The 27,226-nt window shown below is 59.9% G+C and overlaps 1 protein-coding gene across 1 annotated transcript in view; it reads right to left on the bottom strand.

Annotated features, from left to right (window-relative positions):
* LOC140399863 (phosphofurin acidic cluster sorting protein 1-like) overlaps positions 1 to 27,226 on the bottom strand; it is a 149,430-nt gene that overhangs the window by 98,704 nt on the left and 23,500 nt on the right. The window contains exons 8-13 of the mRNA XM_072489327.1: positions 22,181 to 22,274; positions 21,960 to 22,040; positions 18,576 to 18,691; positions 8,356 to 8,482; positions 8,165 to 8,269; positions 5,526 to 5,632 (exon numbers count right to left, since the gene is read on the bottom strand). Of these exons, the coding sequence (XP_072345428.1) occupies positions 5,526 to 5,632; positions 8,165 to 8,269; positions 8,356 to 8,482; positions 18,576 to 18,691; positions 21,960 to 22,040; positions 22,181 to 22,274 (630 nt within the window). The remainder of the gene's footprint in view (positions 1 to 5,525; positions 5,633 to 8,164; positions 8,270 to 8,355; positions 8,483 to 18,575; positions 18,692 to 21,959; positions 22,041 to 22,180; positions 22,275 to 27,226) is intronic.

Genomic DNA, 27,226 nt, shown 5'->3' with positions numbered 1-27,226 from the left:
AACCTAGACCCCAAACCCCAACCCCAAACCCCAAACCCGGAGCCCGAACCCAGACCCCAAACCCCAAACACAGAGCCCGAACCCAGACCCCAAGCCCCAAACCCGGAGCCCGAACCCAGACCCCGAACCCAGACCCCAAACCCCAAACCCAGACCCCAAACACGGAGCCCGAACCCAGACCCCGAACCCCGACCCCGGAGCCCGAACCCTGACCCCAAACCCAGACCCCAAACCCAGACCCCAAACCCCAAACACGGAGCCCGAACCCAGACCCCAAACCCCAAACCCCGACCCCAAACCCGGAGCCCGAACCCAGAGCCCGAACTCCGACCCCAAACCCAGACCCCGACCCCAAACCCCGACCCCAACCCCAAACCCGGAGCCCGAACCCAGACCCCAAACCCAGACCCCAAACCCAGACCCCGACCCCAAACCCCGACCCCAACCCCAAACCCGGAGCCCGAACCCAGACCCCAAACCCAGACCCCAAACCCAGACCCCAAACACCGAACCCGGAGCCCGAACCCAGACCCCAAACCCAGACCCCAAACCCAGACCCCAAACCCAGACCCCAAACCCAGACCCCAAACCCAGACCCCAAACCCAGACCCCAAACCCAGACCCCAAACCCAGACCCCAAACCCAGACCCCAAACCTCGACCCCAAACCTCGACCCCAAACCCTGACCCCGACCCCAAACCCCGACCCCAAACCCGGAGCCCGAACCCGGAGCCCGAACCCGGAGCCCGAACCCCGACACCAAACCCAGACCCTGAACCCAGACCCCGAACCCAGACCCCAAACCCAGACCCCGAACCCAGACCCCAAACCTCGACCCCAAACCCTGACCCGACCCCAAACCCGGAGCCCGAACCCGGAGCCTGAACCCGGAGCCCGAACCCAGACGTCAAACCCAGACCCCAAACCCAGACCCCAAACCCCGACCCCAAACCCCAAACACGGAGCCCGAACCCAGACCCCAAACCCCGACCCCGACCCCAAACCCCGACCCCAACCCCAAACCCGGAGCCCGAACCCAGAGCCCGAACCCAGACCCCAAACCCAGACCCCAAACCCCGAACCCGGAGCCCGAACCCAGACCCCAAACCCAGACCCCAAACCCAGACCCCAAACCCAGACCCCAAACCCAGACCCCAAACCCAGACCCCAAACCCAGACCCCAAACCTCGACCCCAAACCCTGACCCCGACCCCAAACCCCAAACCCAAACCCAGACCCCAAACCTCGACCCCAACCCCAACCCCAACCCCAAACCCCGTACCCGGAGCCCGAACCCAGACCCCAAACCCCGACCCGGAGCCCGAACCCAGGCCCCAAACCCAGGCCCCAAACCCAGGCCCCAAACCCAGACCCCAAACCCCAGACCCCAAACCCCAAACCCCAGACCCCAAACCCCAGGCCCCAAACCCAGGCCCCAAACCCAGACCCCAAACCCCAGACCCCAAACCCCAGATCCCAAACCCAGGCCCCAAACCCAGGCCCCAAACCCAGGCCCCAAACCCAGGCCCCAAACCCAGACTCCAAACCCAGACTCCAAACCCAGACTCCAAACCCAGACTCCAAACCCAGACTCCAAACCCCAAACAGACCCCAAACCCAGGCCCCAAACCGAAACCCCAAACCCCAGACCCCAAACGCAGACCCCAAACGCAGACCCCAAACCCCAGGCCCCATCCCAGACCCCCAGACCCCAAACCCAAGACCCCAAACGCAGACCCCAAAACCCAGACCCCAAACCCAGACCCCAAACCCCAGACCCCAAACCCCAGACCCCGACCACAAACCCAGACCCCAAAACCCAGACCCCAAAACCCAGACCCCAAAACCCAGACCCCAAACCCAAGACCCCAAACGCAGACCCCAAACCCCAGGCCCCATCCCAGACCCCCAGACCCCAAACCCAAGACCCCAAACGCAGACCCCAAAACCCAGACCCCAAACCCAGACCCCAAACCCCAGACCCCGACCACAAACCCAGACCCCAAAACCCAGACCCCAAAACCCAGACCCCAAACGCAGACCCCAAAACCCAGTCCCCAAACCCAGACCCCAACCCCAAACCCCAGACCCCGACCACAAACCCAGACCCCAAAACCCAGACCCCAAAACCCAGGCCCCAAAACCCAGGCCCCAAACCCAGACCCAGACCCCAACCCAGACCCCAAAACCCAGACCCCAGAAACCGAGACCCAGGCCCCAAACCCAGACCCGGGGCCCCAAACCCAGACCCGGAGCCCAAACCCAGACCCGGAGCCCAAACCCAGACCTGGAGCCCAAACCCAGACCCGGAGCCCAAACCCAGACCCGGAGCCCAAACCCAGGCCTCAAACCCAGACCCCAGAAACCCAGGCCCCAAACCCAGACCCGGAACTCAAACCCAGGCCCCAAACCCAGACCCCAGAAACCCAGGCCCCAAACCCAAACCCAGACCCCAAACCCAGACTCCAAACCCAGACCCCAGAAACCCGGACCCCAAACCCAAACCCAGACCCCAAACCCAGGCCCCAAACCCAGACCCCAAACCCAAACCCAGGCCCCAAACCCAGACCCCAGAAACCCAGACAGCCAGACCCCAAACCCCAAACACAGAAACCCAGACCCCAAACCCCTCAGACCCCAGAAACCCAGACGCCCCCAACCCCAGACGCCCCCAACCCCAGACGCCCCCAACCCCAGACGCCCCCAACCCCAGACGCCCCCAACCCCAGACGCCCCCAACCCCAGACGCCCCCAACCCCAGACGCCCCCAACCCCAGACGCCCCCAAGCCCAGACGCCCCCAAGCCCAGACGCCCCCAAGCCCAGACGCCCCCAACCCCAGACGCCCCCAACCCCAGACGCCCCCAACCCCAGGCGCCCCCAACCCCAGGCGCCCCCAACCCCAGACGCCCCCAACACAGACGCCCCCAACACAGACGGCCCCCAAACACAGATGCCCCCAAACACAGACGCCCCCAAACAACCTGATGCCCCCCCCCACCACTGACAGCCAATCCACAAACCTCTACCCCACAAGTAATTCCATAAATTACCTCAAACCCATGAGCTGCTCTCTCACAAACATTACTCCATCCCTGTAACAATTACTCAAACCTCCAGCAAACAGTGATTCCTCCACACACTGAGGGAACCCTCGTATTTATCTGATACAGTCGTTGGCAGAGTGACTTTGTCCCTGCAGTAGTGATCGAGGGGCCCAGGGGGCAGGGTTCAATCCCACCACAGCCGATGGTGAAATGTTGACAGTCTAATGATGACAATGAAACCATTGTCGATTGTTGCAAAAACAAATGTTCTTTCGGGAAGGGAATCTGTCCTAAATTTAACTAGACCGCCCTCTGAACTGACCCAGCGACACACAGTTCAAGGGCAACCAGGAAAGTTCAATAAATGCTGGGCCTTGCCAGCGATGGTCAGGTCCCAATAATAGGATTCTCAATGTCTTATTTGAATGACAAGGTCACCAACAGTGCGGCACTCCCTCAGTACTGACCCTCTGACAGTGCGGCACTCCCTCAGTACTGACCCTCTGACAGTGCGGCACTCCCTCAGTACTGACCCTCTGACAGTGCGGCACTCCCTCAGTACTGACCCTCTGACAGTGCGGCACTCCCTCAGTACTGACCCTCTGACAGTGCGGCACTCCCTCAGTACTGACCCTCTGACAATGCGGCACTCCCTCAGTACTGACCCTCTGACAGTGCGACACACCCTCAGTACTGACCCTCTGACAGTGCGGCCCCCCCCTCAGTACTGACCCTCTGACAGTGCAGCACTCCCTCAGTACTGACCCTCTGACAGTGCGGCACTCCCTCAGTACTGACCCTCTGACAGTGCAGCACTCCCTCAGTACTGACCCTCTGACAGTGCGGCGCTCCCTCAGTACTGACCCTATGACAGTGCAGCAGTCCCTCAGTACTGACCTTTTGACAGTGCAGCACTCCCTCAGTACTGACCCTCTGACAGTGCGGCACTCCCTCAGTACTGACCCTCTGACAGTGCGGCACTCCCTCAGTACTGACCCTCTTGACAGTGCGGTGCTCCCTCAGTACTGACCCTCCGACAGTGCGGCACTCCCTCAGTACTGCCCTCTGACAGTGCGGCGCTCCCTCAGTACTGACCCTCTGACAATGCGGCACTCCCTCAGTACTGACCCTCTGACAGTGCGGCGCTCCCTCAGTACTGACCCTCTGACAATGCGGCACTCCCTCAGTACTGACCCTCTGACAGTGCGGCACTCCCTCAGTACTGACCCTCTGACAGTGCGGCACTCCCTCAGTACTGACCCTCTGACAGTGCGGCACTCCCTCAGTACTGACCCTCTGACAGTGCGGCACTCCCTCAGTACTGACCCTCTGACAGTGCAGCACTCCCTCAGTACTGACCCTCTGACAGTGCGGCGCTCCCTCAGTACTGACCCTATGACAGTGCAGCACTCCCTCAGTACTGACCCTCTGACAGTGCAGCAGTCCCTCAGTACTGACCCTCTGACAGTGCAGCACTCCCTCAGTACTGACCCTCTGACAGTGCGGCACTCCCTCAGTACTGTCCCTCTGACAGTGCGGCGCTCCCTCAGTACTGACCCCCTGACAGTGCAGCACTCCCTCAGCACGGACCCTCTGACAGTGCGGCACTCCCTCAGTACTGACCCTCTGACAGTGCGGCGTTCCCTCAGTACTGACCCTCTGACAGTGCGGCACTCCCTCAGTACTGACCCTCTGACAGTGAAGCACTCCCTCAGTACTGACCCTCTGACAGTGCGGTGCTCCCTCAGTACTGACCCTCTGACAGTGCGGCACTCCCTCAGTACTGACCCTCTGACAGTGCGGCACTCCCTCAGTACTGACCCTCTGACAGTGCGGCACTCCCTCAGTACTGGCCCTCTGACAGTGCAGCACTCCCTCAGTACTGACCCTCTGACAGTGCGGCACTCCCTCAGTACTGACCCTCTGACAGTGCGGCACTCCCTCAGTACTGACCCTCTGACAGTGCGGCACTCCTTCAGTACTGACCCTCTGACAGTGCGGCACTCCCTCAGTACTGACCCTCTGACAGTGCGGCGTTCCCTCAGTACTGACCCTCTGACAGTGCGGCACTCCCTCAGTACTGACCCTCTGACAGTGAAGCACTCCCTCAGTACTGACCCTCTGACAGTGCGGTGCTCCCTCAGTACTGACCCTCTGACAGTGCGGCGCTCCCTCAGTACTGACCCTCTGACAGTGCGGCACTCCCTCAGTACTGACCCTCTGACAGTGCGGCACTCCCTCGGCACTGACCCTCTGACAGTGCAGCACTCCTTCAGTACTGACCCTCTGACAGTGCGGCGCTCCCTCAGTATTGGCCCCAGAATGATTGACCCGGGTTATGGGAAATAGTTCTCTGGTGCTTTCTTGTTCCCATGATGGCCGGGCTGAGAGGTGTGCATGCTCCACCCTGAGCCCTCGCTGCAGGGTGGACGAGGGTATAGTCACTCAGAATAGAATCTTTACTGAAGGATATACTCACTAGCGCTGTATACGAGTGAGGATGGCCGAAAGGCAGGTTTGAACCTCGATCATGGAGCACGTGCTGATGAAGGGTTTACTCTGTTCGAGGAGGAGTTCAGAGACGTACTGTGCGGAGGAGAGAGAGACAGCATCAGAGAGAGAGAGAGACTGTCACTGTTAATCAGCATTGGACTGCACTACAGACCGACACCAGGGCGAAAAGGGTTAAATCCCGAGGGCAGGTCACACAGAGATGAGGCCAGAATCCCCTCGAGGGTCGGAGATTGAGGGGCGATCTAATCGAGGGGTTTAAGATGCTTCAGTGATTCGGTGGTAACCACGAAGGGGGTAGTCGAATGCGTTGCTTCAGAGAAGGAAATTCTTTCCGTCAATAAATGACCAAGTTTAACGTCACAGTAATAAGTCTGAAAACAGGAGCTGTAGTAAAACAGCCCTTGCTCGCTGGTCACCCTGTCCCAGACGGGAAAATCCCGGCCGGAGCTCGCACATGCCCAGAACCCTCACCAGACACCAGAAAAATAATTACACATGGAAAGGCTGCCGGGGGGGGGGGGGTCCAATTAAAAATGTCCAGGCTGAATTTCAGAGAGTTTTGTTGGCCGGGGAATTCAGGGTTAGGGAGACGGGGCAGCTGAGGTACAGATCAGCCATTGTCTAATTGAGTGGCAGAAGAGGACGAGGGGCTGAATGGCCTCCTCCTGTTCCTGGACGAGTGCAAGAACTCACCCCAGAGCTGCCGGGCCCTGGGTGGGGAAGGCAATCTCAGGCTGAGGGATCTGGATAACTCAGAGGGAGCAACCAGCCAGGACAAGAGCCTCGGGAGCTGGGGCAGAGATACATTGATCCCAAGTGAATCATCTTTGCAAAGGAACATCGGCAAGCAGTGGGTTAACACCCCAGGAGGCCATTCGGCCCATGCTGGCATCGTGCAAGTTTCCCCACAGCTCCGCAGATTCCTCCTTTCCCAGTATTTCCCCAATCCCCCCTTTTGGAAGTTCCTGTTGAATCTGCTTCCGCCGCCCTTTCAGGGAGAACCTTCCTGATCACAACAACTCGCTGTGTCAAAAATACACATCCTCCTCACCCCCCCCCCCCCCCCCCCCCCCCCCCCACCCGCCCTCTGGTTCTTTCACCGAATCTCTTAAATCTGTGTCCCCTCTGGTTACCCACCCTCCCGCCAACTGGAAAACACTTTCTCCTCGTTATCTATCCAAACCCTTGCTGACTTTGAACGCCTCCTCGATTAAATCTCCCCCTTAACCTTCTCCGCTCCGAGGAAGGACAATCCCAGCTTCTCCCCGTTTCTTTCCACATTCACGGAATCCTCGTTCCCCGGGAACGTTCTAGAAAATCTCCCTCCACTCCCTCTCCCAGAGGCCACGACGCCCTTCCTGAAGTTTGGGCACCGGGATTGGACCCATTCCCTCAGCCGGGGTCGAACCCGTGTTGAGAAAGATTTCACCTCATTTCCTCAATTCTGTACTTTCTCAAATCAAGGACCCCCTAAGCCCGTTTAGCCGTTTTCTCAATCTGTCTGACCACCTTTGAAGAGGAATGTTTGTACATTCCCAGATCTCCGTGTGCCTTCGCCCACTTTAGTTAAACCACTGACTTTTTTTTAACGTATTTTAATCACAAACATGTATTGAAACAGGTGACAGCAAATAATTACCCCGGGAAACATACTTCTCAACCATCAACTATACAGTCTACAGATTTTTCCCCTTATTCACCCCCCCCCCCCCGCGACGAACAGCTCCTCAAACACGGTCACAAACATCCCCCACCTTTTCTCAAACTCCCCTGCCTCCTTAACTCATACTTTATCTTCTCTAACCGCAGGAAGTCGTACAGGTCGCCCAACCAGGCCGCTCCCCCCGGTGGCGATGCCGACCGCCACTCCAGCAAAATTCGCCGCCGTGCAATCAGAGAGGCGAAGGCAACGACATCGGCCATCCTCCTCTCCATGAGCTCCGGCTTCTCTGAAACCCCAAATATCGCCACCAAAGGGTCCGGGTCCACTCCCTCCTCCACTATCCTGGCTAAGACTCCCAACACTCCCGCCCAGAATTTTCCAATTTTTCACAACCCCAAAACATGCACGCACGATTCGCTGGGCCCTCCCGCCCCCACACCTCTCACACTCATCTGCTACCCCCTGAAAGAACCCACTCATTCTCGCCCGAGTCATATGCACCCTGTGCACCACCTTAAACTGTATCAGGCTCATCCTCGCACACGAGGAGGTCCCGTTTACCCTTCGCAGTGACTCTCAACTTTTATTGATTCTCCTCGATCTCCCCAACAAAAGCAACCACCTCCCGTGTCCCTTGGACATGGTTATTGTTCTCTCTGACTCTCACGGGGCTAGAGCTTCCATGCACGAATAACTTGTCCAATTCAACACCTGCCAGTGTGACAGTACACAGCAGTGAGACATTCGACTACAAGTGGCCTCACAGCAAGGTTGAACTTGATCCCCGGAGAGGTGGGGGTGATAATGGAGAGGGAAGAGAGGAGATTTCGGGGGGTAGCAGGCGGCAGACACTAATGCTGGTGCGTCCCGGGGATGCCAGCATTGAATGACAAGCATGCTCCATTAACAAAACGCACAGTGTTGGAGTTGGGAGTACGTACCTGGCCCTGCCAGTCCACACCGTTCACCATGATAACGGACTCTGGTACGGTGCTGTCAGACACCAGGGTCTGATTTAACTGATCATAAACCACTTTGCGAGGAACCTGTGGAGAGAATCACACAACAGCACTGAGAATCTAACCAGCTGGACATCCGGCACAAACCGGCCATTCACCGCAGCGCCCGTTACCTGGATACTGAGTTCCGGCGACCGCTCGCTGTCGGAGCTGTTGGCACGCTCACTCTGCGCCCGGGACACCTGTCGATCCTTCAGTGGAATCCTCCTGTGCTTCGGAGTGTGGGCAATGTCCACTTTGCTGAAACACACCGAGAATATCAACACATCACCGCCAGGACTGTGTGGAACCCGTACCCCAGTGAGAGTCAGTGTGTGTGGGACCCGTACCCCAGTGAGAGTCAGTGTGTGTGGGACCCGTACCCCAGTGAGAGTCAGTGTGTGTGGGACCCGTACCCCAGTGAGAGTCAGTGTGTGTGGGCCCCGTACCCCAGTGAGAGTCCGTGTGAGTGGAACCCGTACCCCAGTGAGAGTCAGTGTGTGTGGGACCCGTACCCCAGTGAGAGTCAGTGTGTGTGGGACCCGTACCCCAGTGAGAGTCAGCGTGTGTGGGACCCGTACCCCAGTGAGAGTCAGTCTGTGTGGAACCCGTACCCCAGTGAGAGTCAGTGTGTGTGGGACCCGTACCCCAGTGAGAGTCAGTGTGTGTGGGCCCCGTACCCCAGTGAGAGTCAGTGTGTGTAGGACCCATACCCCAGTGAGAGTCGGTCTGTGTGGGACCCGTACCCCAGTGAGAGTCAGTGTGTGTGGGACCCGTACCCCAGTGAGAGTCAGTGTGTGAGGGAACCGTACCCCAGTGAGAGTCAGTGTGTGTGGGACCCGTACCCCAGTGAGAGTCAGTGTGTGTGGGACCCGTACCCCAGTGAGAGTCAGTGTGTGTGGGACCTGTACCCCAGTGAGAGTCAGTGTGTGTGGGACCCGTACCCCAGTGAGAGTCAGTGTGTGTGGGACCCGCACCCCAGTGAGAGTCAGTGTGTGTGGGACCCGTACCCCAGTGAGAGTCAGTGTGTGTCGGACCTGTACCCCAGTGAGAGTCAGTGTGTGTGGGACCCGTACCCCAGTGAGAGTCAGTGTGTGTGGGACCCATACCCCAGAGTCAGTGTGTGTGGGACCCGTACCCCAGTGAGAGTCAGTGTGTGTGGGACCCGTACCCCAGTGAGAGTCAGTGTGTGTGGGACCCGTACCCCAGTGAGAGTCAGTGTGTGTGGGACCCGTACCCCAGTGAGAGTCAGTGTGTGTGGGACCCGTACCCCAGTGAGAGTCAGTGTGTGTGGGACCCGTACCCCAGTGAGAGCCAGTGTGTGTGGGGCCCGTACCCCAGTGAGAGTCAGTGTCTGTGGGTCCCGTACCCCAGTGAGAGTCAGTGTGTGGGGGTCCCGTACCCCAGTGAGAGTCAGTGTGTGTGGAACCCGTACCCCAGTGAGAGTCAGCGTGTGTGGGACCCGTACCCCAGTGAGAGTCAGTGTGTGTGGGACCCGTACCCCAGTGAGAGTCAGTGTGTGTGGGACCCGTACCCCAGTGAGAGTCAGTGTGTGTGGGACCCGTACCCCAGTGAGAGCCAGTGTGTGTGGGACCCGTATCCCAGTGAGAGTCAGTGTGTATGGGACCCGTACCCCAGTGAGAGTCAGTGTGTGTGGGACCCGTACCCCAGTGAGAATCAGTGTGTGTGGGCCCCGTACCCCAGTGAGAGTCAGTGTGTGTAGGACCCGTACCCCAGTGAGAGTCAGTGTGTGTGGGACCCGTACCCCAGTGAGAGTCAGTGTGTGGGACCCGTACCCCAGTGAGAGTCAGTGTGTGTGGGACCCGTACCCCAGTGAGAGTCAGTGTGTGTGGGACCCGTACCCCAGTGAGAGTCAGTGTATGTGGGACCCGTAACCCAGTGAGAGTCGGTCTGTGTGGGACCCGTACCCCAGTGAGAGTCAGTGTGTGAGGGAACCGTACCCCAGTGAGAGTCAGTGTGTGTGGGACCCGTACCCCAGTGAGAGTCGGTGTGCGTGAGACCCGTACCCCAGTGAGAGTCAGTGTGTGTGGGACCTGTACCCCAGTGAGAGTCAGTGTGTGTGGGACCCGTACCCCAGTGAGAGTCAGTGTGTGTCGGACCTGTACCCCAGTGAGAGTCAGTGTGTGTGGGACCTGTACCCCAGTGAGAGTCAGTGTGTGTGGGACCCATACCCCAGAGTCAGTGTGTGTGGGACCCGTACCCCAGTGAGAGTCAGTGTGTGTGGGACCTGTACCCCAGTGAGAGTCAGTGTGTGTGGGACCCGTACCCCAGTGAGAGTCAGTGTATGTGGGACCCGTAACCCAGTGAGAGTCAGTGTGTGTGGGACCCGTACCCCAGTGAGAGTCAGTGTGTGTGGGACCCGTACCCCAGCGAGAGCCAGTGTGTGTGGGGCCCGTACCCCAGTGAGAGTCAGTGTGTGTGGGTCCCGTACCCCAGTGAGAGTCAGTGTGTGGGGGACCCGTACCCCAGTGAGAGTCAGTGTGTGTGGAACCCGTACCCCAGTGAGAGTCAGCGTGTGTGGGACCCGTACCCCAGTGAGAGTCAGTGTGTGTGGGACCCGTACCCCAGTGAGAGTCAGTGTGTGTGGGACCCGTTCCCCAGTGAGAGTCAGTGTGTGTGGGACCCGTACCCCAGTGAGAGTAAGTGTGTGTGGGACCCGTACCCCAGTGAGAGTCAGTGTGTGTGGGACCCGTACCCCAGTGAGAGTCAGTGTGTGTGGGACCCGTACCCCAGAGTCAGTGTGTGTGGGACCCGTACCCCAGTGAGAGTTAGTGTGTGTGGGACCCGTACCCCAGTGAGAGTCAGTGTGTGGGGGACCAGTACCCCAGTGAGAGTCAATGTGTGTGGGACCCGTACCCCAGTGAGAGTCAGTGTGTGTGGGACCCGTACCCCAGTGAGAGTCAGTGTGTGTGGGACCCGTACCCCAGTGAGAGTCAGTGTGTGTGGGACCCGTACCCCAGTGAGAGTCAGTGTGTGTGGGACCCGTGCCCCAGTGAGAGTCAGTGTGTGTGGGACCCGTACCCCAGTGAGAGTCAGTGTGTGTGGGACCCGTACCCCAGTGAGAGTCAGTGTGTGTGGAACCCGTACCCCAGTGAGAGTCAGTGTGTGTGGGACCCGTACCCCAGTGAGAGTCAGTGTGTGTGGGACCCATACCCCAGTGAGAGTCAGTGTGTGTGGGACCCGTACCCCAGTGAGAGTCAGTGTGTGTGGGACCTGTACCCCAGTGAGAGTCAGTGTGTGTGGGACCCGTACCCCAGTGAGAGTCAGTGTGTGTGGGACCTGTACCCCAGTGAGAGTCAGTGTGTGTGGGACCCATACCCCAGAGTCAGTGTGTGTGGGACCCGTACCCCAGTGAGAGTCAGTGTGTGTGGGACCTGTACCCCAGTGAGAGTCAGTGTGTGTGGGACCCGTACCCCAGTGAGAGTCAGTGTATGTGGGACCCGTAACCCAGTGAGAGTCAGTGTGTGTGGGACCCGTACCCCAGTGAGAGTCAGTGTGTGTGGGACCCGTACCCCAGTGAGAGTCAGTGTGTGTGGGACCTGTACCCCAGTGAGAGTCAGTGTGTGTGGGACCCGTACCCCAGTGAGAGTCAGTGTGTGTGGGACCCGCACCCCAGTGAGAGTCAGTGTGTGTGGGACCCGTACCCCAGTGAGAGTCAGTGTGTGTCGGACCTGTACCCCAGTGAGAGTCAGTGTGTGTGGGACCCGTACCCCAGTGAGAGTCAGTGTGTGTGGGACCCATACCCCAGAGTCAGTGTGTGTGGGACCCGTACCCCAGTGAGAGTCAGTGTGTGTGGGACCCGTACCCCAGTGAGAGTCAGTGTGTGTGGGACCCGTACCCCAGTGAGAGTCAGTGTGTGTGGGACCCGTACCCCAGTGAGAGTCAGTGTGTGTGGGACCCGTACCCCAGTGAGAGTCAGTGTGTGTGGGACCCGTACCCCAGTGAGAGCCAGTGTGTGTGGGGCCCGTACCCCAGTGAGAGTCAGTGTCTGTGGGTCCCGTACCCCAGTGAGAGTCAGTGTGTGGGGGTCCCGTACCCCAGTGAGAGTCAGTGTGTGTGGAACCCGTACCCCAGTGAGAGTCAGCGTGTGTGGGACCCGTACCCCAGTGAGAGTCAGTGTGTGTGGGACCCGTACCCCAGTGAGAGTCAGTGTGTGTGGGACCCGTACCCCAGTGAGAGTCAGTGTGTGTGGGACCCGTACCCCAGTGAGAGCCAGTGTGTGTGGGGCCCGTACCCCAGTGAGAGTCAGTGTCTGTGGGTCCCGTACCCCAGTGAGAGTCAGTGTGTGTGGGACCCGTACCCCAGTGAGAGTCAGTGTGTGTGGGACCCGTACCCCAGTGAGAGCCAGTGTGTGTGGGACCCGTATCCCAGTGAGAGTCAGTGTGTATGGGACCCGTACCCCAGTGAGAGTCAGTGTGTGTGGGACCCGTACCCCAGTGAGAATCAGTGTGTGTGGGCCCCGTACCCCAGTGAGAGTCAGTGTGTGTAGGACCCGTACCCCAGTGAGAGTCAGTGTGTGTGGGACCCGTACCCCAGTGAGAGTCAGTGTGTGGGACCCGTACCCCAGTGAGAGTCAGTGTGTGTGGGACCCGTACCCCAGTGAGAGTCAGTGTGTGTGGGACCCGTACCCCAGTGAGAGTCAGTGTATGTGGGACCCGTAACCCAGTGAGAGTCGGTCTGTGTGGGACCCGTACCCCAGTGAGAGTCAGTGTGTGAGGGAACCGTACCCCAGTGAGAGTCAGTGTGTGTGGGACCCGTACCCCAGTGAGAGTCGGTGTGCGTGAGACCCGTACCCCAGTGAGAGTCAGTGTGTGTGGGACCTGTACCCCAGTGAGAGTCAGTGTGTGTGGGACCCGTACCCCAGTGAGAGTCAGTGTGTGTCGGACCTGTACCCCAGTGAGAGTCAGTGTGTGTGGGACCTGTACCCCAGTGAGAGTCAGTGTGTGTGGGACCCATACCCCAGAGTCAGTGTGTGTCGGACCTGTACCCCAGTGAGAGTCAGTGTGTGTGGGACCTGTACCCCAGTGAGAGTCAGTGTGTGTGGGACCCATACCCCAGAGTCAGTGTGTGTGGGACCCGTACCCCAGTGAGAGTCAGTGTGTGTGGGACCTGTACCCCAGTGAGAGTCAGTGTGTGTGGGACCCGTACCCCAGTGAGAGTCAGTGTATGTGGGACCCGTAACCCAGTGAGAGTCAGTGTGTGTGGGACCCGTACCCCAGTGAGAGTCAGTGTGTGTGGGACCCGTACCCCAGCGAGAGCCAGTGTGTGTGGGGCCCGTACCCCAGTGAGAGTCAGTGTGTGTGGGTCCCGTACCCCAGTGAGAGTCAGTGTGTGGGGGACCCGTACCCCAGTGAGAGTCAGTGTGTGTGGAACCCGTACCCCAGTGAGAGTCAGCGTGTGTGGGACCCGTACCCCAGTGAGAGTCAGTGTGTGTGGGACCCGTACCCCAGTGAGAGTCAGTGTGTGTGGGACCCGTTCCCCAGTGAGAGTCAGTGTGTGTGGGACCCGTACCCCAGTGAGAGTAAGTGTGTGTGGGACCCGTACCCCAGTGAGAGTCAGTGTGTGTGGGACCCGTACCCCAGTGAGAGTCAGTGTGTGTGGGACCCGTACCCCAGAGTCAGTGTGTGTGGGACCCGTACCCCAGTGAGAGTTAGTGTGTGTGGGACCCGTACCCCAGTGAGAGTCAGTGTGTGGGGGACCAGTACCCCAGTGAGAGTCAATGTGTGTGGGACCCGTACCCCAGTGAGAGTCAGTGTGTGTGGGACCCGTACCCCAGTGAGAGTCAGTGTGTGTGGGACCCGTACCCCAGTGAGAGTCAGTGTGTGTGGGACCCGTACCCCAGTGAGAGTCAGTGTGTGTGGGACCCGTGCCCCAGTGAGAGTCAGTGTGTGTGGGACCCGTACCCCAGTGAGAGTCAGTGTGTGTGGGACCCGTACCCCAGTGAGAGTCAGTGTGTGTGGAACCCGTACCCCAGTGAGAGTCAGTGTGTGTGGGACCCGTACCCCAGTGAGAGTCAGTGTGTGTGGGACCCATACCCCAGTGAGAGTCAGTGTGTGTGGGACCCGTACCCCAGTGAGAGTCAGTGTGTGTGGGACCTGTACCCCAGTGAGAGTCAGTGTGTGTGGGACCCGTACCCCAGTGAGAGTCAGTGTGTGTGGGACCTGTACCCCAGTGAGAGTCAGTGTGTGTGGGACCCATACCCCAGAGTCAGTGTGTGTGGGACCCGTACCCCAGTGAGAGTCAGTGTGTGTGGGACCTGTACCCCAGTGAGAGTCAGTGTGTGTGGGACCCGTACCCCAGTGAGAGTCAGTGTATGTGGGACCCGTAACCCAGTGAGAGTCAGTGTGTGTGGGACCCGTACCCCAGTGAGAGTCAGTGTGTGTGGGACCCGTACCCCAGTGAGAGTCAGTGTGTGTGGGACCTGTACCCCAGTGAGAGTCAGTGTGTGTGGGACCCGTACCCCAGTGAGAGTCAGTGTGTGTGGGACCCGCACCCCAGTGAGAGTCAGTGTGTGTGGGACCCGTACCCCAGTGAGAGTCAGTGTGTGTCGGACCTGTACCCCAGTGAGAGTCAGTGTGTGTGGGACCCGTACCCCAGTGAGAGTCAGTGTGTGTGGGACCCATACCCCAGAGTCAGTGTGTGTGGGACCCGTACCCCAGTGAGAGTCAGTGTGTGTGGGACCCGTACCCCAGTGAGAGTCAGTGTGTGTGGGACCCGTACCCCAGTGAGAGTCAGTGTGTGTGGGACCCGTACCCCAGTGAGAGTCAGTGTGTGTGGGACCCGTACCCCAGTGAGAGTCAGTGTGTGTGGGACCCGTACCCCAGTGAGAGTCAGTGTGTGTGGGACCCGTACCCCAGTGAGAGCCAGTGTGTGTGGGGCCCGTACCCCAGTGAGAGTCAGTGTCTGTGGGTCCCGTACCCCAGTGAGAGTCAGTGTGTGGGGGTCCCGTACCCCAGTGAGAGTCAGTGTGTGTGGAACCCGTACCCCAGTGAGAGTCAGCGTGTGTGGGACCCGTACCCCAGTGAGAGTCAGTGTGTGTGGGACCCGTACCCCAGTGAGAGTCAGTGTGTGTGGGACCCGTACCCCAGTGAGAGTCAGTGTGTGTGGGACCCGTACCCCAGTGAGAGCCAGTGTGTGTGGGGCCCGTACCCCAGTGAGAGTCAGTGTCTGTGGGTCCCGTACCCCAGTGAGAGTCAGTGTGTGTGGGACCCGTACCCCAGTGAGAGTCAGTGTGTGTGGGACCCGTACCCCAGTGAGAGCCAGTGTGTGTGGGACCCGTATCCCAGTGAGAGTCAGTGTGTATGGGACCCGTACCCCAGTGAGAGTCAGTGTGTGTGGGACCCGTACCCCAGTGAGAATCAGTGTGTGTGGGCCCCGTACCCCAGTGAGAGTCAGTGTGTGTAGGACCCGTACCCCAGTGAGAGTCAGTGTGTGTGGGACCCGTACCCCAGTGAGAGTCAGTGTGTGGGACCCGTACCCCAGTGAGAGTCAGTGTGTGTGGGACCCGTACCCCAGTGAGAGTCAGTGTGTGTGGGACCCGTACCCCAGTGAGAGTCAGTGTATGTGGGACCCGTAACCCAGTGAGAGTCGGTCTGTGTGGGACCCGTACCCCAGTGAGAGTCAGTGTGTGAGGGAACCGTACCCCAGTGAGAGTCAGTGTGTGTGGGACCCGTACCCCAGTGAGAGTCGGTGTGCGTGAGACCCGTACCCCAGTGAGAGTCAGTGTGTGTGGGACCTGTACCCCAGTGAGAGTCAGTGTGTGTGGGACCCGTACCCCAGTGAGAGTCAGTGTGTGTCGGACCTGTACCCCAGTGAGAGTCAGTGTGTGTGGGACCTGTACCCCAGTGAGAGTCAGTGTGTGTGGGACCCATACCCCAGAGTCAGTGTGTGTGGGACCCGTACCCCAGTGAGAGTCAGTGTGTGTGGGACCTGTACCCCAGTGAGAGTCAGTGTGTGTGGGACCCGTACCCCAGTGAGAGTCAGTGTATGTGGGACCCGTAACCCAGTGAGAGTCAGTGTGTGTGGGACCCGTACCCCAGTGAGAGTCAGTGTGTGTGGGACCCGTACCCCAGCGAGAGCCAGTGTGTGTGGGGCCCGTACCCCAGTGAGAGTCAGTGTGTGTGGGTCCCGTACCCCAGTGAGAGTCAGTGTGTGGGGGACCCGTACCCCAATGAGAGTCAGTGTGTGTGGAACCCGTACCCCAGTGAGAGTCAGCGTGTGTGGGACCCGTACCCCAGTGAGAGTCAGTGTGTGTGGGACCCGTACCCCAGTGAGAGTCAGTGTGTGTGGGACCCGTACCCCAGTGAGAGTCAGTGTGTGTGGGACCCGTACCCCAGTGAGAGTAAGTGTGTGTGGGACCCGTACCCCAGTGAGAGTCAGTGTGTGTGGGACCCGTACCCCAGTGAGAGTCAGTGTGTGTGGGACCCGTACCCCAGAGTCAGTGTGTGTGGGACCCGTACCCCAGTGAGAGTTAGTGTGTGTGGGACCCGTACCCCAGTGAGAGTCAGTGTGTGGGGGACCAGTACCCCAGTGAGAGTCAATGTGTGTGGGACCCGTACCCCAGTGAGAGTCAGTGTGTGTGGGACCCGTACCCCAGTGAGAGTCAGTGTGTGTGGGACCCGTACCCCAGTGAGAGTCAGTGTGTGTGGGACCCCTACCCCAGTGAGAGTCAGTGTGTGTGGGACCCGTGCCCCAGTGAGAGTCAGTGTGTGTGGGACCCGTACCCCAGTGAGAGTCAGTGTGTGTGGGACCCGTACCCCAGTGAGAGTCAGTGTGTGTGGAACCCGTACCCCAGTGAGAGTCAGTGTGTGTCGGACCTGTACCCCAGTGAGAGTCAGTGTGTGTGGGACCCATACCCCAATGAGAGTCAGTGTGTGTGGGACCCGTACCCCAGTGAGAGTCAGTGTGTGTGGGACCTGTACCCCAGTGAGAGTCAGTGTGTGTGGGACCCGTACCCCAGTGAGAGTCAGTGTGTGTGGGACCTGTACCCCAGTGAGAGTCAGTGTGTGTGGGACCCATACCCCAGAGTCAGTGTGTGTGGGACCCGTACCCCAGTGAGAGTCAGTGTGTGTGGGACCTGTACCCCAGTGAGAGTCAGTGTGTGTGGGACCCGTACCCCAGTGAGAGTCAGTGTATGTGGGACCCGTAACCCAGTGAGAGTCAGTGTGTGTGGGACCCGTACCCCAGTGAGAGTCAGTGTGTGTGGGACCCGTACCCCAGCGAGAGCCAGTGTGTGTGGGGCCCGTACCCCAGTGAGAGTCAGTGTGTGTGGGTCCCGTACCCCAGTGAGAGTCAGTGTGTGGGGGACCCGTACCCCAATGAGAGTCAGTGTGTGTGGAACCCGTACCCCAGTGAGAGTCAGCGTGTGTGGGACCCGTACCCCAGTGAGAGTCAGTGTGTGTGGGACCCGTACCCCAGTGAGAGTCAGTGTGTGTGGGACCCGTACCCCAGTGAGAGTCAGTGTGTGTGGGACCCGTACCCCAGTGAGAGTAAGTGTGTGTGGGACCCGTACCCCAGTGAGAGTCAGTGTGTGTGGGACCCGTACCCCAGTGAGAGTCAGTGTGTGTGGGACCCGTACCCCAGAGTCAGTGTGTGTGGGACCCGTACCCCAGTGAGAGTTAGTGTGTGTGGGACCCGTACCCCAGTGAGAGTCAGTGTGTGGGGGACCAGTACCCCAGTGAGAGTCAATGTGTGTGGGACCCGTACCCCAGTGAGAGTCAGTGTGTGTGGGACCCGTACCCCAGTGAGAGTCAGTGTGTGTGGGACCCGTACCCCAGTGAGAGTCAGTGTGTGTGGGACCCGTACCCCAGTGAGAGTCAGTGTGTGTGGGACCCGTGCCCCAGTGAGAGTCAGTGTGTGTGGGACCCGTACCCCAGTGAGAGTCAGTGTGTGTGGGACCCGTACCCCAGTGAGAGTCAGTGTGTGTGGAACCCGTACCCCAGTGAGAGTCAGTGTGTGTGGGCCCCGTACCCCAGTGAGAGTCAGTGTGTGTGGGACCCGTACCCCAGTGAGAGTCAGTGTGTGTGGGACCCGTACCCCAGTGAGAGTCAGTGTGAGTGGGACCAGTACCCCAGTGAGAGTCAGTGTGTGTGGGACCCGTACACCAGTGAGAGTCAGTGTGTGTGGGACCCGTACCCCAGTGAGAGTCAGTGTGTGTGGGACCCGTACCCCAGTGAGAGTCAGTGGATGTGGGACCCGTATCCCAGTGAGAGTCAGTGTGTGTGGGACCCGTACCCCAGTGAGAGTCAGTGTGTGTGGGATGGACCCGTACCCCAGTGAGAGTCAGTGTGTGAGGGACTGAAAACCCATGCATTGTTCAAAAGTAACTAATCACCTGGGAGATGTGAAGATCTGAGAGTCTGATTTGCCACTTTTTGTGTGTGGTTTGGCTTTGTCAAGGCTGGTTCCGGAAGTATTGAGCTCACTCTGCAACTCTTGTTCCATCAACTCCTGTTGACACAATTCAGCAAGTCACAACAGTACAATCAGCCCATCGAAATATCACACTGGACGATCCAGACTTAAACTGTACATGGCAACAGTGACATTTCATAGAATAGAGAGAGACTGTGATATGGCATGTAGAGAGAGTGATAGAGGGAGGGAGAGAGAGAGAGCAATAAAGAGAGAGAGCGAGCGGAGAGAGAGCAATAGAGAGAGAGAGAGAGAGCAATAGAGAGGGCAATAGAGAGATAGAGAGAGGGCGACAGAGAGAGGGCGACAGAGAGAGGGCGACAGACAGAGGGCGACAGACAGAGGGCGACAGACAGAGGGCGACAGACAGAGGGCGACAGACAGAGGGCGACAGAGAGAGGGCGACAGACAGAGGGCGACAGACAGAGGGCGACAGACAGAGGGCGACAGAGTGATAGAGAGAGCGCGATAGAGTGATATAGAGAGAGAACGATAGAGAGACAGAACAAGAGAGAGAGAGCGATTTAGAGAGAGGTCAATAGAGTGAGAGCGATAGAGAGAAAGAGAGAGGGCGACAGAGAGTGATAGAGATAAAGCGAGAGTGTGATAGAGAGAGAGCCTTAGACAGAGAGCAATGGAGAGAGATATAGAGCAATAGAGAGGGAGGTGGCCAGAGAGAAAAATATGCAGGGAGGAGGACAATTCTATGAAGGGACACATGTTTGTGAATTGGGAGGGTGGCGCAGTGGTTAGCACTGCGGCCTGACGTCACCGAGGTCCCGGGTTCGATCCCGGCTCTGGGTCACTGTCCGTGTGGAGTTTGCACATTCTCCCCGTGTCTGCGTGGGTCTCGCCCCCACAGCCCAAAGATGTGCCGGGCAGGTGGATTGGCCGCGCTAAATTGCCCCTTTATTGGAAAAAATGAATTGGGTACTCGAAATTTTTTATTTTTTAAATATAATTTGTGAATTGGGGCCCCCTCGACTGCTCAGGGCCACGTTCCTGATGAATCGTCAGTCAGTGGCAGCTCTGCCTGGGGGGGGGGCGGTATAGACAGAGAGAGGCACCGTTTGGTTGGTGGGGTTGGAGGGCGGGGAACACACTCGCCTTCTCCTGACTGGCTCTCCTCTTGCCCTATGGGGAGTTTACTTCAGCAAAGACAGATCAGGTACAGGAGTGAATTCCTCCACTCGATCACGCAGGACAACAGGGACTATGATCAGTATCGGCTGGAAATGGCTGATCTCGGAGCTGGGAGGGAACGAGAGTGGAGAAGAGATGATCAGACGGAGTAAAGCTTTCCCCATCTCTCCAGTTCCTCTTCCCCCCGCCCCCCCCCCTCCCCGGGACGTACCAAAGTGCCTCACTCACAATGAAGGAGTTTTTTTTTTATATAGTGAGGTCACTGTTGTGATGTGGGAAACGCAGCAGCCAATTTGTATACAGCAAGATCCCACACACAGCAATGTGTTAATGACCCTCTGACAGTGCGGCACTCCCTCAGTACTGACCCTCTGACAGTGCGGCACTCCCTCAGTACTGACCCTCTGACAGTGCGGCACTCCCTCAGTACTGACCCTCTGACAGTGCGGCACTCCCTCAGTACTGACCCTCTGACAGTGCAGCACTCCCTCAGTACTGACCCTCTGACAGTGCGGCACTCCCTCAGTACTGACCCTCTGACAGTGCGGCACTCCCTCAGTACTGACCCTCTGACAGTGCGGCAATCCCTCAGTACTGACCCTCTGACAGTGCAGCAATCCCTCAGTACTGACCCTCTGACAGTGCGGCACTCCCTCAGCGCTGACCCTCTGACAGTGCAGCGCTCCCTCAGTACTGACCCTCTCTCTGACAGTGCGGCACTCCCTCAGTACTGACCCTCTGACAGTGCAGCACTCCCTCAGTACTGACCCTCTGACAGCGCGGCACTCCCTCAGTACTGACCCTCTGACAGTGCGGCACTCCCTCAGTACTGACCCTCTGACAGTGCAGCACTCCCTCAGTACTGACCCTCTGACAGTGCAGCACTCCCTCAGTACTGACCCTCTCTCTGACAGTGCGGCACTCCCTCAGTACTGACCCTCTGACAGTGCAGCACTCCCTCAGTACTGACCCTCTGACAGCGCGGCACTCCCTCAGTACTGACCCTCTGACAGTGCGGCACTCCCTCAGTACTGACCCTCTGACAGTGCAGCACTCCCTCAGTACTGACCCTCTGACAGTGCAGCACTCCCTCAGTACTGACCCTCTGACAGTGCGGCACTCCCTCAGTACTGACCCTCTGACAGTGCGGCACTCCCTCAGTACTGACCCTCTGACAGTGCGGCACTCCCTCAGTACTGACCCTGACAGTGCGGCACTCCCTCAGTACTGACCCTCTGACAGTGCGGCACTCCCACAGTACTGACCCTCTGACAGTGCGGTACTCCCTCAGTACTGACCCTCTGACAGTGCGGCACTCCCTCAGTACTGACCCTCTGACAGTGCGGCACTCCCTCAGTACTGTCCCTCTGACAGTGCGGCACTCCCTCAGTACTGACCCTCTGACAGTGCAGCACTCCCTCAGTACTGACCCTCTGACAGTGCAGCACTCCCTCAGTACTGACCCTCTGACAGTGCGGCACTCCCTCAGTACTGACCCTCTGACAGTGCGGCACTCCCTCAGTACTGACCCTCTGACAGTGCAGCACTCCCTCAGTACTGACCCTCTGACAGTCCGGCACTCCCTCAGCATTGACCCACTGACAGTGCGGCACCCCCTCAGTACTGACCCTCTGACAGTGCGGCACACCCTCAGTACTGACCCTCTGACAGTGCGGCACTCCCTCAGCACTGACCCTCTGATAGTGCGGCACTCCCTCAGTACTGACCCTCTGACAGTGCAGCACTCCCTCAGTACTGACCCTCTGACAGTGCGGCACTCCCTCAGTACTGACCCTCTGACAGTGCGGCACTCCCTCAGTACTGACCCTCTGACAGTGCAGCACTCCCTCAGTACTGACCCTCTGACAGTGCGGGGCTCCCTCAGTACTGACCCTCTGACAGTGCGGCACTCCCTCAGTACTGACCCTCTGACAGTGCGGCACTCCCTCAGTACTGACCCTCTGACAGTGCGGCACTCCCTCAGTACTGACCCTCTGACAGTGCGGCACTCCCCCTGTACTCAGTTTTGACCTGAGGAGGCTCAATCCCATGCGTGCTGACTCCACCAAGTGAGTAATTCGCAATGAGACAATCTGACACCTTTTACAGACACCCTCCCGCCCACCCAGAGCAAATGTTTCCGATGCTGTCTGTACATTACCGGCACCTCGACCTCTGCCATCACCTCCTCCTGGAGTCTGGTGCGGGACGTCCGGAGTTTCTCAGACGGCATTGCCTCCAGCTGGTTGGCACGGGGACAGAGGAAGGGAAAAACAGAGAATATTAGAGCATTTGTTTGCTGTGAGTACCCTGCCAAACCGCCCCCCCCCCCCCCCCCCCCCCCGCCCCAGCGTGAGATGGTGACCCAACGTGGTGACTTACGGGGCTGGATAGCTCCTTACTCAGGCTGCCTTTACTGTTCAGACTTCCGATCTCGGTCTGCGAGCTGGACTGAGACATCCCTTCGAAAAACGGCCTGAGGGGGAGAAAGAAATAAATGAGAAAAAGAGCGAGAGAAAGAGACTGTGGGAGAGAGAAATGAGTGAGAGGGAGACGGGGAGGGAGAGTGTGTGTGTTAGAAAGAGAATCAGAGAGGGACAGATAGAGATGAGGATTACACACATTGGGATAGGCAGCTTGTAAACAGGCCACTCGGTCCACTAGGTCCCTGCTGCCCCTTCTGCTCCAATACAGACTTCTCCCATCTTTGCTCGTTGTAATCCAATATTTCTCTCTCCCTCATGTGTTCATCCAGCTCCCCCCTTAAATGTATCAACATGATTCATCTCGAGCACTCCCCTTGGGAGCGAGGCCCACATTCTCCCCGCTCCCCGTGGGAGCGAGTCCCACATTCTCCCCGCTCCCCGTGGGAGCGAGTCCCACATTCTCCCCGCTCCCCGTGGGAGCGAGTCCCACATTCTCCCCGCTCCCCGTGGGAGCGAGTCCCACATTCTCCCCGCTCCCCGTGGGAGCGAGTCCCACATTCTCCCCGCTCCCCGTGGGAGCGAGTCCCACATTCTCCCCGCTCCCCGTGGGAGCGAGTCCCACATTCTCCCCGCTCCCCGTGGGAGCGAGTCCCACATTCTCCCCGCTCCCCGTGGGAGCGAGTCCCACATTCTCCCCGCTCCCCGTGGGAGCGAGTCCCACATTCTCCCCGCTCCCCGTGGGAGCGAGTCCCACATTCTCCCCGCTCCCCGTGGGAGCGAGTCCCACATTCTCCCCGCTCCCCGTGGGGAGTGAGTCCCACATTCTCCCCCACTCCCCGTGGGAGCGAGTCCCACATTCTCCCCACTCCCCGTGGGGAGTGAGTCCCACATTCTCCCCCACTCCCCGTGGGAGCGAGTCCCACATTCTCCCCAATCCCCGTGGGAGTGAGTCCCACATTCTCCCCACTCCCCGTGGGAGCGAGCCCCACATTCTCCCGACTCCCTGTGGGAGCGAGTCTCACATTCTCACCACTCCCCGTGGGAGCGAGTCCCACATTCTCCCCACTCCCCGTGGGAGCGAGCCCCACATTCTCCCCACTCCCCGTGGGGAGTGAGTCCCACATTCTCCCCACTCCCCGTGGGAGCGAGTCCCACATTCCCCCCACTCCCCGTGGGAGCGAGTCCCACATTCTCCCCACTCCCCGTGGGAGTGAGTCCCACATTCTCCCCACTCCCCGTGGGAGCGAGTCCCACATTCTCCCCGCTCCCCGTGGGAGCGAGTCCCACATTCTCCCCGCTCCCCGTGGGGAGTGAGTCCCACATTCTCCCCCACTCCCCGTGGGAGCGAGTCCCACATTCTCCCCACTCCCCGTGGGGAGTGAGTCCCACATTCTCCCCCACTCCCCGTGGGAGCGAGTCCCACATTCTCCCCAATCCCCGTGGGAGTGAGTCCAACATTCTCCCCACTCCCCGTGGGAGCGAGCCCCACATTCTCCCGACTCCCTGTGGGAGCGAGTCTCACATTCTCACCACTCCCCGTGGGAGCGAGTCCCACATTCTCCCCACTCCCCGTGGGAGCGAGCCCCACATTCTCCCCACTCCCCGTGGGGAGTGAGTCCCACATTCTCCCCACTCCCCGTGGGAGCGAGTCCCACATTCCCCCCACTCCCCGTGGGAGCGAGTCCCACATTCTCCCCACTCCCCGTGGGAGTGAGTCCCACATTCTCCCCACTCCCCGTGGGAGCGAGCCCCACATTCTCCCCACTCCCTGTGGGAGCGAGCCCCACATTCTCCCCTCTCCCTGTGGGAGCGAGTCCCACATTCTCCCCACTCCCCGTGGGGAGTGAGTCCCACATTCTCCCCACTCCCCGTGGGAGCGAGTCCCACATTCTCCCCACTCCCCGTGGGAGTGAGTCCCACATTCTCCCCACTCTACAGGTGGGTTGGGGTTTTCGGGGTTTCGGGGTCACATCAAGGGGTCAAGAGGTCAGGACCACATTTAAATTTGGCGCCCCGATCCTGGCAAGCGGAGCTCCTCAGTGCAGACAATGGAACAAAGTGCAGCCTCGTCGAGAAGTTCCCCATTGAGGCCCCGAATTTAAACATTATCCAAAACATTCAGTTCTGGTCCAGTATCTGAGCCACTATTGGGATCTGGTCCAGCGTCCGTGACACTGTCAATAGCAAGACTGGTGAGTCACCGGGAGTCTCCTCGAGGGGCCTGGTCTGTCACTGGGAGTCTCCTCGAGGGGCCTGGTCAGTCACTGGGAGTCTCCTCGAGGGGCCTGGTCAGTCACTGGGAGCTGCCTCGAGGGGCCTGGTCAGTCACTGGGAGCTGCCTCGAGGGGCCTGGTCAGTCACTGGGAGTCTCCTCGAGGGGCCTGGTCAGTCACTGGGAGCTGCCTCGAGGGGCCTGGTCAGTCACTGGGAGTCTCCTCGAGGGGCCTGGTCAGTCACTGGGAGTCTCCTCGAGCTGCCTCGAGGGGCCTGGTCAGTCACTGGGAGCTGCCTCGAGGGGGCTGGTCAGTCACTGGGAGCTGCCTCGAGGGGCCTGGTCAGTCACTGGGAATCTCCTCGAGGAGCCTGGTCAGTCACTGGGAGTTTCCTCGAGGGGCCTGGTCAGTGACTGGGAGCTGCCTCGAGGGGCCTGGTCAGTCACTGGGAGCTGCCTCGAGGGGCCTGGTCAGTCACTGGGAGTCTCCTCGAGGGGCCTGGTCAGTCACTGGGAGTCTCCTCGAGGGGCCTGGTCAGTCACTGGGAGCTGCCTCGAGGGGCCTGGTCAGTCACTGGGAGCTGCCTCGAGGGGCCTGGTCAGTCACTGGGAGCTGCCTCGAGGGGCCTGGTCAGTCACTGGGAGTCTCCTCGAGGGGCCTGGTCAGTCACTGGGAGTCTCCTCGAGGGGCCTGGTCAGTCACTGGGAGCTGCCTCGAGGGGCCTGGTCAGTCACTGGGAGTCTCCTCGAGGGGCCTGGTCAGTCACTGGGAGTCTCCTCGAGGGGCCTGGTCAGTCACTGGGAGTCTCCTCGAGGGGCCTGGTCAGTCACTGGGAGTCTCCTCGAGGGGCCTGGTCAGTCACTGGGAGTCTCCTCGAGGGGCCTGGTCAGTCACCGGGAGTCTCCTCGAGGGGCCTGGTCAGTCACTGGGAGTCTCCTCGAGGGGCCTGGTCAGTCACTGGGAGCTGCCTCGAGGGGCCTGGTCAGTCAGCGGGAGTCTCCTCGAGGGGCCTGGTCAGTCACTGGGAGTCTCCTCGAGGGGCCTGGTCAGTCACTGGGAGTCTCCTCGAGGGGCCTGGTCAGTCACTGGGAGCTGCCTCGAGGGGCCTGGTCAGTCACTGGGAGCTGCCTCGAGGGGCCTGGTCAGTCACTGGGAGTCTCCTCGAGGGGCCTGGTCAGTCACTGGGAGCTGCCTCGAGGGGCCTGGTCAGTCACTGGGAGTCTCCTCGAGGGGCCTGGTCAGTCACTGGGAGTCTCCTCGAGCTGCCTCGAGGGGCCTGGTCAGTCACTGGGAGCTGCCTCGAGGGGGCTGGTCAGTCACTGGGAGCTGCCTCGAGGGGCCTGGTCAGTCACTGGGAATCTCCTCGAGGAGCCTGGTCAGTCACTGGGAGTTTCCTCGAGGGGCCTGGTCAGTGACTGGGAGCTGCCTCGAGGGGCCTGGTCAGTCACTGGGAGCTGCCTCGAGGGGCCTGGTCAGTCACTGGGAGTCTCCTCGAGGGGCCTGGTCAGTCACTGGGAGTCTCCTCGAGGGGCCTGGTCAGTCACTGGGAGCTGCCTCGAGGGGCCTGGTCAGTCACTGGGAGCTGCCTCGAGGGGCCTGGTCAGTCACTGGGAGCTGCCTCGAGGGGCCTGGTCAGTCACTGGGAGTCTCCTCGAGGGGCCTGGTCAGTCACTGGGAGTCTCCTCGAGGGGCCTGGTCAGTCACTGGGAGCTGCCTCGAGGGGCCTGGTCAGTCACTGGGAGTCTCCTCGAGGGGCCTGGTCAGTCACTGGGAGTCTCCTCGAGGGGCCTGGTCAGTCACTGGGAGTCTCCTCGAGGGGCCTGGTCAGTCACTGGGAGCTGCCTCGAGGGGCCTGGTCAGTCACTGGGAGGCTCCTCGAGGGGCCTGGTCAGTCACTGGGAGTCTCCTCGAGGGGCCTGGTCAGTCACTGGGAGTCTCCTCGAGGGGCCTGGTCAGTCACTGGGAGTCTCCTCGAGGGGCCTGGTCAGTCACTGGGAGTCTCCTCGAGGGGCCTGGTCAGTCACCGGGAGTCTCCTCGAGGGGCCTGGTCAGTCACTGGGAGTCTCCTCGAGGGGCCTGGTCAGTCACTGGGAGCTGCCTCGAGGGGCCTGGTCAGTCAGCGGGAGTCTCCTCGAGGGGCCTGGTCAGTCACTGGGAGTCTCCTCGAGGGGCCTGGTCAGTCACTGGGAGTCTCCTCGAGGGGACTGGTCAGTCACTGGGAGCTGCCTCGAGGGGCCTGGTCAGTCACTGGGAGCTGCCTCGAGGGGCCTGGTCAGTCACTGGGAGTCTCCTCGAGGGGCCTGGTCAGTCACTGGGAGCTGCCTCGAGGGGCCTGGTCAGTCACTGGGAGCTGCCTCGAGGGGCCTGGTCAGTCACTGGGAGTCTCCTCGAGGGGCCTGGTCAGTCACCGGGAGTCTCCTCGAGGGGCCTGGTCAGTCACTGGGAGTCTCCTCGAGAGGCCTGGTCAGTCACTGGGAGTCTCCCCGAGGGGCCTGGTCAGTCACTGGGAGCTGCCTCGAGGGGCCTGGTCAGTCACTGGGAGCTGCCTCGAGGGGCCTGGTCAGTCACTGGGAGCTGCCTCGAGGGGCCTGGTCAGTCACCGGGAGTCTCCTCGAGGGGCCTGGTCAGTCACTGGGAGTCTCCTCGAGGGGCCTGGTCAGTCACTTGGAGCTGCCTCGAGGGGCCTGGTCAGTCACCGGGAGTCTCCTCGAGGGGCCTGGTCAGTCACTGGGAGTCTCCTCGAGGGGCCTGGTCAGTCACTGGGAGTCTGCTCGAGGGGCCTGGTCAGT

The sequence above is a fragment of the Scyliorhinus torazame genome, chromosome 24, assembly GCF_047496885.1.
Source record: "Scyliorhinus torazame isolate Kashiwa2021f chromosome 24, sScyTor2.1, whole genome shotgun sequence".
Classification (NCBI taxonomy): Eukaryota; Metazoa; Chordata; class Chondrichthyes; order Carcharhiniformes; family Scyliorhinidae; genus Scyliorhinus; species Scyliorhinus torazame.
This window is presented reverse-complemented; position numbering and strand designations above follow the sequence as displayed.